Genomic DNA, 13,541 nt, shown 5'->3' with positions numbered 1-13,541 from the left:
AATCTACTTCATTCGTAAGAGTGGCAGATTTTTTGCACATCATTTCCTAGAAAAAGTTCCACCTATAGCTAACAAAATAAATGCAACTCATTACTGATACTGCAAAGTTTTTTTCAGATCGTGGGAAGAAAGACTCTGGTAAATGTATAAGAAGAGAAAGCAGGTAGAAGTGTAAAGAATGAAATATCAGCCTTTGTTAATGTCATGTTTTCAAGACCACTGTACAAAAATAAATAATGTTTAACAGATGAGAATCATTCTATAATGTATAATACTTATTTCTGGGCTTATTTTTTATTTTTATGGCCAGAAACCAAATACTGCCACATTTAGTCACCATATACATAAAGTCATTAAAGCAATACGCTGAATTCTGCAACTGTTGTCAAATTTTCTTTTAATTGTGCACATAGCTGTAGTCAGTTATGAAAACTCCCAATTATAATGAAGATACGCAAGCTTTTAGATTTATTGTTTGTGTATGTATCAACTTGTGAGATAAATGTCTCCCCTTTACTTGCTCTTGCAAGTCTGATATATATAATATTACTGCTACTGTTGTTCTTCCTACGTAGTAATACTTAGGCTTGATAATAGCTGTTGCAAGAGAAGCTACAAACGGCATACAGCACTGATTGTAGGGTACAGTTCAGAATGCAAAGTCAAACAGGACTGTTTAACATCTGATTTGTATTTAGTTGCACATTAACTCTTATTGTTGTGTGTATACTAAAGGTACTTCAAAAATAAGTTGCAATGTCGTCTCAATCTAAGACCACTGTATAAGAGTGGTGCATTGCCAGAAGAGAGCAAAAGTTCTGGGTTTCCTGCAGACAGTTCTGCTAAAGTACGGATAACAGTGTGGGAGTGAAATTGTGCAGCAAAGGAAACATACTCCGAAGTTGAAGTATACGCAACAGTACCATTCTTTTGAGCAAAACATCTGAACTGCAAAAACATTCACTGTGAGATTCTGAGAGTATGAACCAAATGCAATATTGTATACAGCTGTAGTGAAATGGTGCCAACAAGTTGATGAATGGTGCACAGACATGGGTGATGCTGGTCAGAAAGGACAGTGACTGACATTAACCAAAGATGACAATGTCCAGGCAATTGGGGAACTGATTCGCGGCAGTCACAGATTTTTGCAATGGTTAGGATGTTCACACAGCAATTCTCAAATGGCTTTGTGACCAAGGATTTGATTTCTACCACTGTGGTATTGACCAACTGGTACAGTGCTCTGAAAAATGTTTACCAGGATTTGGTAATTGTGTTGAGAAACAGTGGTGTATATCTTTGTAGTTTTGAAGTGTAGTGCAGCATAAAGTAAAAGTTATGTGGCCTGCCGTAACAACGAAATAATGAGCAACTTACTTTTTGAAGTTACCTTGTAGATTATGAGCACAGTATTCCAAGAACTCAGAAGATTGACGGTTACCATGAACCTCGAAAAATCAGAGTTTGGAAAGCTTTTATGGTTTTTACAGGAAACATATGCACCAGTTATACAAACTGAAAGAAAAAAAATGAAAGTTATCCACTGATAGTTTGGGAACAGACACAGCACTATCCTTTTTAATGTATTTTAAGTTAATACCTGGCCAAAAGATGTCTTCTAGTATCAAACATAGGCCTTAATTTGAGGAGTACATCTCGAGCATAGCACTGCATAGAAGTGAATCGTGGACTGTGGGAAGACTGTACAAGAAAAGAATCAAAGTGGTTGAGAGGAGGTGCTATAGAAGGATGTTGAAAATTTGGTACAATGATATGATAATGAGGTGTGTCTCTGCAGAATCGGTGAAGGAAGAAACTTACAGAAAACACAGACAAGAAGAAGGGACAGGTTGGTAGGACATGTGTCAAGACATTAACAAACAATTTTCATGGAACTGGAGGAAGCTGTAGAGGGTAAAAATTGTTGGAGAAGGTAGAGATTAGAAAATATCCAACAAATAATGAAGAATTCAGGGTGCAAGTGCTATTCTGAGATGAAGTAGTTGGCAAAAGACAGGAATTCACGGTGAGTCACATCAAATCAGCCAGAAAATTGATGAGAAGCAAAAAGTTAATGAATAACAGACTAAACAGATGCTTGTTAATTTCTACATTCAGTATGTGTCAACAAAGAACAATATCATACCATGTGCTTTCATGTGACTATCAACAGGATTAAAAATTCAAACATGAAAGAAATCCTTAGTTAAAGGCAGTCAGATATTTTACTTGCAAGAAACAGAGGAAAAGAAATATGTTTATAAGCTGCTTCATAATACGAGGAACAAGAAAGATGAAGATTCTCTCATAAAGATATCAAGCAAAAATAGAATCATGTCAATGAAATGAACATCCATACTTATTACTTAAAAACAAAAATTTGTGCTGCAAAGAGCGGTGGGCTGATAGCTAGATCACTGGAAGCAGACAGAGGAAGAACTTATCAAATACATATATGTTAGTTATCCTCATTTTGGATCAAGGTTATAAGAACAACGCATTTTTGTATATTCCTTCCTCAGGCAAGAAAGACAGATTCCTCTTTCTTAGAGGAAGGAACATCTAAGTTCTAAAGTTAATATTTTCTCCTTTTAGTATTTCTGTCAGCACTACAAGGAAATTTATCTCTCAAAGTACCATCTAGCCACTTTTTCTCCCCGTAATTTGTCAGTTTTCCCACTGGCACATCAACAATTTATGTAAGACAATGCCAGACCCATACACCACTATAGTATGACCACCCTTTCATAGTAGAGTACTAGTATTCTTGAGAGCAGCCAACTGAAGTCCACAGCCCTATACACGGTATCTTGTTTACTATTTACTTGTATCTTAAATGAGTATCTCTAAGTTACTTTCACACTTGGAAATTTGCCTAAAGTTTCCTTAGATAATTATCTGGACGTAACCCATACAGGGACTGACATTGCTTTTTAAATTTGTTCTTGAGATCAGACTATGGTTAACAACAAAAGCAGAACATTTTGGAAACTTCCAATGAATGGTTCTCTAAAACTAATACTGAAAATAGGTGACAGGGAAGTCATATAAATTCAAACAAATGTGTAGTGATGCAGCATTTTCATGCAAAGAGGGTTTTTCAAAGGGTGCAAATAAACAAGTTTAGCAATGGAGGAACTTTTATGCTTCCAAATCTACATCTGCATCTATACGGATACTCTGCAAATCACATTTAAGTGCCTGGCAGAGGCTGCATCGAACCACCTTCACAATGCTCTATTATTCCAATCTCGTATAGTGCGCGGAAAGAATGAAAACCTATATCTTCCCATACGAGCTCTGATTTCCCTTATTTTATCATTGTGATCGTTCCTCCCTATGTAGGTCGGTGTCAACAAAATATTTTCGCATTCGGAGGTGAAAGTTGGTGATTGGAATTTTGTGAGAAGATTCCGTCGCAACGAAAAACGCCTTTCTTTTAATGATTTCCAGCCCAAATCCTGTATCATTTCTGTGACACTCTCTCCCCTATTTCGCGATAATACAAAACATGCTGCCCTTCTTTGAACTTTTTCGATATACTCCATCAGTCCTATCTGGTAAGGATCCCACACTGCACAGCAGTATTCTAAAAAGAGGATGAACAAGCGTAGTGTACGCAATCTCCTTAGTAGGTCTGTTACATTTTCTAAGTGTCCTGCCAATAAACTGTAATCTTTGGTTAGCCTTCCCCACAACATTTTCTATGTGTTACTTCCAATTTAAGTTGTTTGTAATTGTAATAACTAGGTATTCAGTCCCCCCCATGAACCATGGACCTTGCCGTTGGTGGGGAGGCTTGCATGCCCCAGCGATACAGATACCCGTACCATAGGTGCAACCACAACGGAGGGTATCTGTTGAGAGGCCAGACAAACGCGTGATTCCTGAAGAGGGGCAGCAGCCTTTTCAGTAGTTGCAGGGGCAACAGTCTGGATGATTGACTGATCTGGCCTTGTAACACTAACCAAAACGGCCTTGCTGTGCTGGTACTGTGAACGGTTGAAAGCAAGGGGAAACTACAGCCACAATTTTTCCCGAGGGCATGCAGCTTTACTGTATGGTTAATGATGATGGCGTCCTCTTGGGTAAAATATTCCGGAGGTAAAATAGTCCCCCATTCGGATCTCCGGGCGGGGACTACTCAAGAGGACATCGTTATCAGGAGAAAGAAAACTGGCGTTCTACGGATTGGAGCGTGGAATGTCAGATCCCTTAATTGGGCAGGTAGGTTAGAAAATTTAAAAAGGGAAATGGATAGGTTTCAGGAGGAAAAAGACTTTTGGTCAGGCGAATACAGGGTTATAAATACGAAGTCAAATAGGGGTAATGCAGGAGTAGGTTTAATAATGAATAAACAAATAGGAATGCGGGTAAGCTACTACAAACAGCATAGTGAACGCATTATTGTGGCCAAGACAGACACGAAGCCCACGCCTACTACAGTAGTACAAGTTTATATGCCAACTAGCTCTGCAGATGACAAAGAAATTGAGGAAATGTATGATGAAATAAAATAAATTATTCAGATAGTGAAGGGAGACGAAAATTTAATAGTCATGGGTGACTGGAATTCGGTAGGAGGAAAAGGGAGAGAAGGAAACGTAGTAGGTGAATATGGATTGGGGCTAAGAAATGAAAGAGAAAGCCATCTGGTAGAATTTTGCACAGAGCACAACTTAATCATAGCTAACACTTGGTCCAAGAATCATAAAAGAAGGTTGTATACATGGAAGAAGCCTGGAGATACTGACAGATTTCAGATAGATTCTATAATGGTAAGACAGAGATTTAGGACCAAGGTTTTAAATTGTAAGGCATTTCCAAGGGCAGATGTGGACTCTGACCACAATCTACTGGTTATGAACTGTAGATTAAAACTGAAGAAATTGCAAAAAGGTGGGAATGTAAAGAGATGGGACCTGGATAAACTGACTAAACCAGAGGTTGTATAGAGTTTCAGGGAGAGTGTAAGGGAAGAAATGGCAGGAATGGGGGAAAGAAATACACTAGAAGAAGAATGGGTAGCTTTGAGGGATGAAGTAGTGAAGGCAGCAGAGGATCAAGTACGTAAAAAGACGAGGGCTAGTAGAAATCCTTGGGTAACAGAAGAAATACTAAATCTAATTGATGAAAGGAGAAAATATAAAAATGCAGTAAATGAAGCAGGCAAAACGGAATACCAATGTCTCAAAAATGAGATCGACAGGAAGTGCAAAATGGCTAAGCAGGGATGGCTAGAGGATAAATGTAAGGATGTAGAGGCTTATCTCACTAGGGGTAAGATACATACTGCCTACAGGAAAAATAAAGAGACCTTTGGAGAAAGGAGAATCACTTGTATGAATATCAAGAGCTCAGATGGAAATCCAGTTCTAAGCAAAGAAGCGAAAGCAGAAAGATGGAAGGAGTATACAGAGGGTCTATACAAGGGCGATGTCTTTGAGGACAATATTATGGAAATGGAAGAGGATGTAGGTGAAGATGAAATGGGAGATATGATACTGCGTGAAGAGTTTAACAGAGCACTGAAAGACTTGAGTCGAAACAAGGCCCCGGGAGTAGACAACATTCCATTAGAACTACTGACGGCCTTGGGAGAGCCAGTCCTGACAAAACTCTACCATCTGGTGAGCAAGATGTATGATAGAGGTGAAATACCCTCAGACTTCAAGAAGAATATAATAATTCCAACCCCAAGAAAGCAGGTGTTGACAGATGTGAAAATTACCGAACTATCAGTTTAATAAGTCACGGCTGCAAAATACTAATGTGAATTCTTTACAGACGAATTGAAAAACTAGTAGAAGCCGACCTTGGGGATGATCAGTTTGGATTCCGTAGAAATATTGGAACACGTGAGGCAATACTGATCCTACGACCTATCTTAGAAGCTAGATTAAGGAAAGGCAAACCTACATTTCTAGCATTTGTAGACTTCGAGAAAGCTTTTGACAATGTTGACTGGAATACTCTCTTTCAAATTCTGAAGGTGGCAGGGGTAAAATATAGGGAGCGAAAGGCTATTTACAATTTGTATAGAAACCAAATGGCAGTTATAAGAGTTGAGGGGCATGAAAGGGAAGCAGTGTTTGGGAAGGGAGTGAGACAGAGTTGTAGCCTCTCCCCGATGTTATTCAATCTGTATATTGAGCAAGCAGTGAAGGAAACAAAAGAAAAATTCGGAGTAGGTATTAAATTTCTTGGAGAAGAAATAAAAACTTTGAGGTTCGCCAATGACATTGTAATTCTGTCAGAGACAGCAAAGGCCTTGGAAGAACAGTTGAACGGAATGGATAGTGTCTTGAAAGGAGGATATAAGATGAACATCAACAAAAGCAAAACAAGGATAATGGAACGTAGTCGAATTAAGTCGGGTGATGCGGAGGGTATTAGATTAGGAAATGAGACACTTAAAGTAGTAAAGGAGTTTTGCTATTTGGGGAGCAAAATAACTGATGATGGTCGACGTAGAGAGGATATAAAATGTAGACTGGCAATGGGAAGGAAAGCATTTCTGAAGAAGAGAAATTTGTTAACATCGAGTATAGATTTAAGTGTCAGGAAGTTGTTTCTGAAAGTATTTGTATGGAGTGTAGCCATGTATGGAAGTGAAACATGGACGATAAATAGTTCATACAAGAAGAGAATAGAAGCTTTCGAAATGTGGTGCTACAGAAGAATGCTGAAGATTAGATGGGTAGATCACATAACTAATGAGGAGGTATTGAATAGAATTGGAGAGAAGTTTGTGGCACAACTTGACTAGAAGAAGGGATCGTTTGGTAGGACATGTTCTGAGGCATCAAGGGATCACCAATTTAGTATTGGAGGGCAGCATGGAGGGTAAAAATCGTAGAGGGAGACCAAGAGATGAATAAACCAAGCAGATTCAGAAGGATGTAGGAAGCAGTAGGTACTGGGAGATGAAGAAGCTGCACAGGATAGAGTAGCATGGAGAGCTGCATCAAACCAGTCTCAGGACTGAAGACCACAACAACAACAACAACAACAACAACAACAACAACAACAACAGGTATTTAGTTGAATTTATGGCTTTTAGATTAGACTGATTTATCATGTAACCAAAGTTTAACGAGTTCCTTTTAGCACTCATCTGAATGACCTCACACCTTTCATTATTCAGGGTCAACTGCCACTTTTCGCACCATTCAGATGTTTTTTCTAAATCGTTTTGCAGCTGGTTTTGATCTTCTGATAACTTTATTAGTCGATAAACAACAGCGTCATCAGCAAACAACTGAAGACGGCTGCTCAGATTGTCTCCCAAATCATTTATATAGATAAGGAACAGCAAAGGGCCTATAACACTACCTTGGGGAATGCCAGAAATCATTTCTGTTTTACTTGATGATTTTCTGTCAGTTACTAAGAACTGCGACTCCTCTGACAGGAAATCATGAATCCAGTCACATAACTGAAACAATATGCCATAAGCACGCAATTTCATTACAAGCTGCCTGTGTGGTACAGTGTCAAAAGCCTTCCGGAAATCCAGAAATATGGAATCAATCTGAAATCCCTTGTCAGTAGCACTCAACACTTCATGTGAATAAAGAGCTAGTTGCGTTTCACAAGAATGATGTTTTCTGAATCTTTGTAGACTGTGTGTCAATAGACCGTTTTCTTCAAGGTAGTTCATAATGTTCAAAAACAATATCTGTTCCAAAATCCTGCTGCATGTCGATGTTAATGATATGGGCCTGTAATTTAGTGGATTACTCCTACTACCTTTCCTGAATATTGGTGTGACCTGTGCAACTTTCCAGTCCTTGGGTACGGATCTTTCATTGAGCAAACAGTTGTATATCATTGTTAAGTATGGAGCTATTGCATCAGCATACTCTGAAAGGAACCTAATTGGTACACAGTCTGGACCAGAAGAATGGCTTTTATTAAGTGATTTAAGTTGCTTTACTATTCCGAGGATATTTACTTCTTCGTTACTCATGTTGGCAGCTGTTCTTGATTCGAATTCTGGAATATTTACTTCGTCTTCTTTTGTGAAGGCATTTTGGAAGGCTGTGTTTAGTAACTCTGCTTTGGCAATACTGTCTTTGATAGTGTCTCCATTGTTATCGCAGAGAGAAGGCATTGATTGTGTCTTTCCGCTAACATATTTCACATATGACCAGAATCTTTTTTGGATTTTCTGCCACGTTTCGAGATAAAGTTTCATCTTAGGAACTATTATAAGCATCTCGCATTGAAGTCCACGCTAAATTTCAAGCTTCGGTAAAGGTTTCCAATATGGGGATTTTGCGCCTGTTTAAATTTGGCATGTTTGTTTTGTTGTTTCTGCAACAGTGTTCTAACCCATTTTGTGTATCAAGGAGGGTCAGCTCCATCATTTGTTAATTTATTTGGTATAAATCTCTCAATTGCTGCTGATACTATTTCTTCAAATTCAAGCCACATCTGGTCTACACATATATTGTTAACTTGGGGATTGTCTCTCAGGAAGGCTTCAAGTTAATTGTTATCTGCTTTTTTGAATAGGTATATTTTCGTTTATGTTTGGCGGATTTGGGGATTACAATATTCAATCTTGGTATGACAACCCTGTGTTCACTAGTCCCTGTATCCGCTTAGATGCTCATTATTAACTCAGGATTATTTCTTGCTAAGAGGACAAGTGTGTTTTCACAACTGTTTACTATTCGCATGGACTCATGAACTAACTGCTCAAAATAATTTTCAGAGAATGCGTTTAGCACAATTTCAGGTGATATTTTATGCATACCTCCGGAATTAAACATGTATTTCCGCCAACATATAGAGGGTAAATTAATGTCACCACCAACTATTATTGTATGAGTCAGGTACGTGTTTGAAATCAAACTCAAGTTTTCTTTGAACCTTTCAGCAACTGTATCATCTGAATTGGGAGGTCGGTAAAAGGATACAATTATTATTTTATCCCGGTTGCCAACAACGACCTCTGCCCATACTAACTCACAGGAAGTACCTACTTCAATTTCGCGACAAGATAAACTACTTCTGACAGCAACAAACACGCCACCGCCAACCGCGTTTAGCCTATCCTTTCAGAACACTGTTAGGTTCTTCACAAAAATTTCGGCTGAGTTTATATCCGGCTTTAGCCAGCTTTCAGCACCTATAACAATTTGAGCATCAGTGCTTCCTATTAGCGCTTGGAGCTCTGGTACTTTCCCAACACAGCTATAACAGTTTGCAACTGTTATACCAATGGTTCCTGTGTCTACGTTCTTCCTGTGTTCAGCCTGCTCCCTTTGTGACTTAAGCCGTTCTTGGGTTTTCCAGAGACCCTCTAACCTTAAAAACTGCCCAGTCAATGCCACACAGCCCCTACTACCCATGTGGCCGCCTCCTGCGCATAGTTGACACCTGACCTATTCAGTGGAACCCGAAACCCAACCACCCTTCGGCGCAAGTCGAGGAATCTACAGCCTACACGGTCGCAGAACCATCTGACCCTCTGATTCAGACCCTCGACTTGGCACAATACATATGCTATTATCTAACAATGATCAATCAATCAAGAAGCATTTAATGCAGTTTAGGAGAATAAAATAAGCCACACTCAAAGAAACTGCTGAAATTGCTGTTCAGACTCCCTCCTGCATCTCAAAATATCAACATTTCTCCCAAAAAATAAAATTAACATAGCTCACAATAAAATATTGGTCTAAAATAATTCTTCTGTTATAAGCGGCTAGGTGATTACTAGTAAAGAAATGGAAAGAGCCAGTTGTTCACTGCACATTCAAACATCCCCTTAAAATGAGGAGATATGGCACCCATTTCTCCTTTAAAAACAATAATAATAACTTCTGCTTAGCATTTAAAAACACCACCAGATTAAAGATATGTTGCACCTAAAGAAATATACAGCATCATAAGTTCTTGTGCCATTAGCCTTCTCAAATATGAAGGAAGCAGTGACAACTGTTAACATCCAATTCATAGTATTTTACAGTCAACTTCCTTCCACTGAAACAAATATCCATTCTGACATTTAGATGGAGTCTATACAATTAATGCTGAAAACCTGTGACAGAAAGTATAATAATTTGATTAAAAATAAGCAATTACCTGACTTCTTTGAATAACTCTGGGTGGTCACCAGTGCAAGTAAATTCCTCAATGTATTTGTGCATATATTTCGGCTCTGTACAGTTAATATTTGGCACACATACGGCAAAGAAATGCGGCCGCAGACGTCCTATAACATATTTTGCGATGTCTGTTGTCAAGTGGGAACATGCAACTCCAAATCCAAACACTCCTATCGTTTTATATGATGACCAAATCCAGGGTGGAATTGCTCTGCCATAGAATGTTCTTGCCACTTGTCCATTTGACTGTCTATAGTGTATGAATTCAGTAACAACAAACTGAAATTATAGACCAGAAAATGTAAGCAAAAAAAAATACATGTTAGACTAAATAAATATACAATATACAAGTTATAAGGAAAAAAGTTTATGTATCAACTCAGAAAGCTGCCTGTTTGTCTGAAACATGATTCTTTGACTTTGGAGCAGAGTTTACTTTCAGTAAATTTTTGGGAACATTTCAGCTGTTCCAGTTTGAAATACAGTTCTCATCTCTCACGAAATTTCCCATGAAAAATATTGTTGGCAAAAATATTGGAATATCCTAATGTAATTATCAACAAATCACCAAAACATGCACTTCACACAACTAATTAGTAATAAATAACATACCTACTAAATAATAACTAAATACTAAATACTAAATAATAACATACCTACTAAAAACGGAAAATCCAGGATACTAAATAATAACATACCTACTAAAAAGTGGAAAATCCAGGATGGAATAATGACAGTATTATGAAAAGGAAAGATGTTACCATGTAGCGGAGGCACCAAGTTACAGACATGCATAACAAAAAGACTATCAAACAAAGTTTTTGGCCAAACAGCCCTTCATCAGAATTAGACAACATGCACTTGCACATTCACACAAATGCAACTAACACACACGTGAAAAAAGTCTCTGGCTGCCAATGTCAGACTGTGAGTAGCAGCACGTAATGGGAGAAGCAAGCTGGGCGTTGCGGATAAGAAGGACACTGGTTGGGGAAGGGGAGGGATAGCAGAGTAGGGGTGAGGGACAGTGAATTGGTGCTTGTGGGAGCATACATGGACAGGGTGGGGATGGAGTAGGGTGGTTAGGTGCAGTCGGGGGGAGGGGGGTCAGTGGAAAAGGGGAGAAGGAAAAACTCTGTGGGTGCTTTGGTGGAACAGAGAACTGTGCAGCGCTGGAATGGGAACAGGGGAGAGGATAGGTGGCTAAAAAACACTGATTAATGAAGATGAGGGTTGGGTTGGGTTGGGTTGTTTTGGGGGAAGAGACCAGACAGCGAGGTCATCAGTCTCATCGGATTAGGGAAGGAAGTCGGCCACGCCCTTTGAAAGGAACCATCCCAGCATTTGCCTGGAGCGATTTAGGGAAATCACGGAAAACGTAAATCAGGATGGCCGGACGCAGGAGAAGATGAAGCCGGGAGGGTTAGGAGAATGTAGATATATTGTAGGGGGGGGGGGGGGGGGTCCCATCTGCACGATCCTGAAAAGCTGGTGTTGGAGGAAAGGATCCAGATGGCAAAGGCTGTGATGCAGTCACTGAAATGAAGAATGTTGTTTGGGCAGTGTGCTCAGCAACTGGGTAGTCCAGCCATTTCTTGGCCACAGTTTGTCGATGGCGATGTACGAAGACAGACAGCTTGTCGATTATCATACCCATATAGAATGCAACAAAGTGGTTGCAGCTTAGCTTGTAGATCACATGACTGTTTTCATTGGTAGCCCTGCCCTTGGTGGGATAGGTGATGATTGTGACCAGACGGGAGTAGGTGTTAGTGGGTGGATGTATGGGACAGGTATCGCGTCTAAGTCTGTTACAGGGATATGAGCAATGATGCAAAGGGTTGGGAGCAGAGGTTGTGTAGGGATGGACAAGGATATTGTGTAGGTTTGGTGGATGATAGAATACCACTGTGGGAGGTCGTGAGAAGGACAATGAGCAGGACATTCCTTATTTCAGGGCACGGCGAGAGGAAGCCGAAACTCTAGCAGAGGATGTGGTTCAGTTGCTCCAGTCCTGGGTGGTACTCGGTCATGAGGGAAAGATCCTCTGTGCTGGACAGTGAGACTATGGGAGGTACTGGGTAACTGGAGAGACAAAGCACAGGAAATCTGTTTCTGTACACGGTTGAGAGGGTAATTACGTTCTGCAAAGGCCTCAGTGAGATCCTTGTATATTTTGAGAGGGGCTGCTCATCACTACAGATGCGATGCCCATGGGTAGCTAGGCCTTATGGAAGGGATTTCTTGATCTGGAATTGGGGGCAGCTGCTGGAGGAGAGGTATTGCTGGTGGTTGGTAGGTTTGATATGGATGGAGGTACTGATGTAGCCATCTCTGAGGTGGAGGTCAACATCGAAGAAGGTGGCTTGTTGGCTTGAGGAGGACTAGGTGAAGCGAATGAAGCAGAAGGTGTCGAGGCTCTGGAGGAATGTGGATAGAACGACCTCACCCTCAATCCTGGTCACAAAGATTCCTCTAGATGGTACGTGAAAAGGTTTGTGTAGGATGGTGCCATGTGGGTAAGTGTATTAATACACATAACCTCAAGCACCACTCACACACCAAGAAATTTCACCACATGGAAGTATGTACACAAAGATGGTGATATTGCAACCATTCTTGGCGTGTGAGTGGTGCTTCGGATTACGTGTATAAATATACTTAAAAAAAGTGCATCATACAGTCTTTGCTGCTGCATGATCACAGGCAGTCAGCACTGGAACATAATGGCCTGGTTTTTTTGATACCATCACCCCATGGAAATTTCATTACCTGGGAATACAAGAAGTGAAAGCTAAAGTAAAATGTAACTTAACATGAACTAGCCATCTGGAGATGAACCTTTTGGTTCGAAACAGGTAATGGCACTATTTAAATATATAAATAGCATTGTAAAAAGTTGCTGTTGTCTTCTCTGTAAGAGTCAATCTAAATTTCTATGAACTGTTCAACAACTGTATCATCTGGGTCAACGGTCAATAAAAGGTACTAACAACTAAGTTATTCAAGTTGTTAAGTATAACCTCTACCCATACCCATACTCACAGAAAATATTTACTTCAATTACACTACAATGTAAACTACTTCTGACAGAAATAAACAGCCGGCCGAAGTGGCCGTGCGGTTAAAGGCGCTGCAGTCTGGAACCGCAAGACCGCTACGGTCGCAGGTTCGAATGCTGCCTCGGGCATGGATGTTTATGATGTCCTTAGGTTAGTTAGGTTTAACTAGTTCTAAGTTCTAGGGGACTAATGACCTCAGCAGTTGAGTCCCATAGTGCTCAGAGCCATTTGAACCATTTTGAACAGAAATAAACACTCCAGCACCAACCGTATTTAATCTGAGCTTTCTGAACACAGTTAGGTCCTTCGTAAAAATTTCGGCTGAACTTATTTACGGCTTTAGCCAGCTTTCCAT

At 39.9% G+C, this 13,541-nt stretch overlaps 1 protein-coding gene across 2 annotated transcripts in view; it reads right to left on the bottom strand.

Moving 5' to 3' along the window:
• The window catches only part of LOC126484084 (putative phosphatidate phosphatase), a 115,765-nt gene that overhangs the window by 65,706 nt on the left and 36,518 nt on the right, over positions 1 to 13,541 (bottom strand). For both annotated transcript variants that reach the window (XM_050107456.1, XM_050107457.1), the window contains exon 3: positions 10,102 to 10,403. In XM_050107456.1, coding sequence (XP_049963413.1) covers positions 10,102 to 10,403 — 302 coding nt within the window. The remainder of the gene's footprint in view (positions 1 to 10,101; positions 10,404 to 13,541) is intronic.

Source organism: Schistocerca serialis, chromosome 6 (assembly GCF_023864345.2).
Source record: "Schistocerca serialis cubense isolate TAMUIC-IGC-003099 chromosome 6, iqSchSeri2.2, whole genome shotgun sequence".
Taxonomy (NCBI): Eukaryota; Metazoa; Arthropoda; class Insecta; order Orthoptera; family Acrididae; genus Schistocerca; species Schistocerca serialis.
This window is presented reverse-complemented; position numbering and strand designations above follow the sequence as displayed.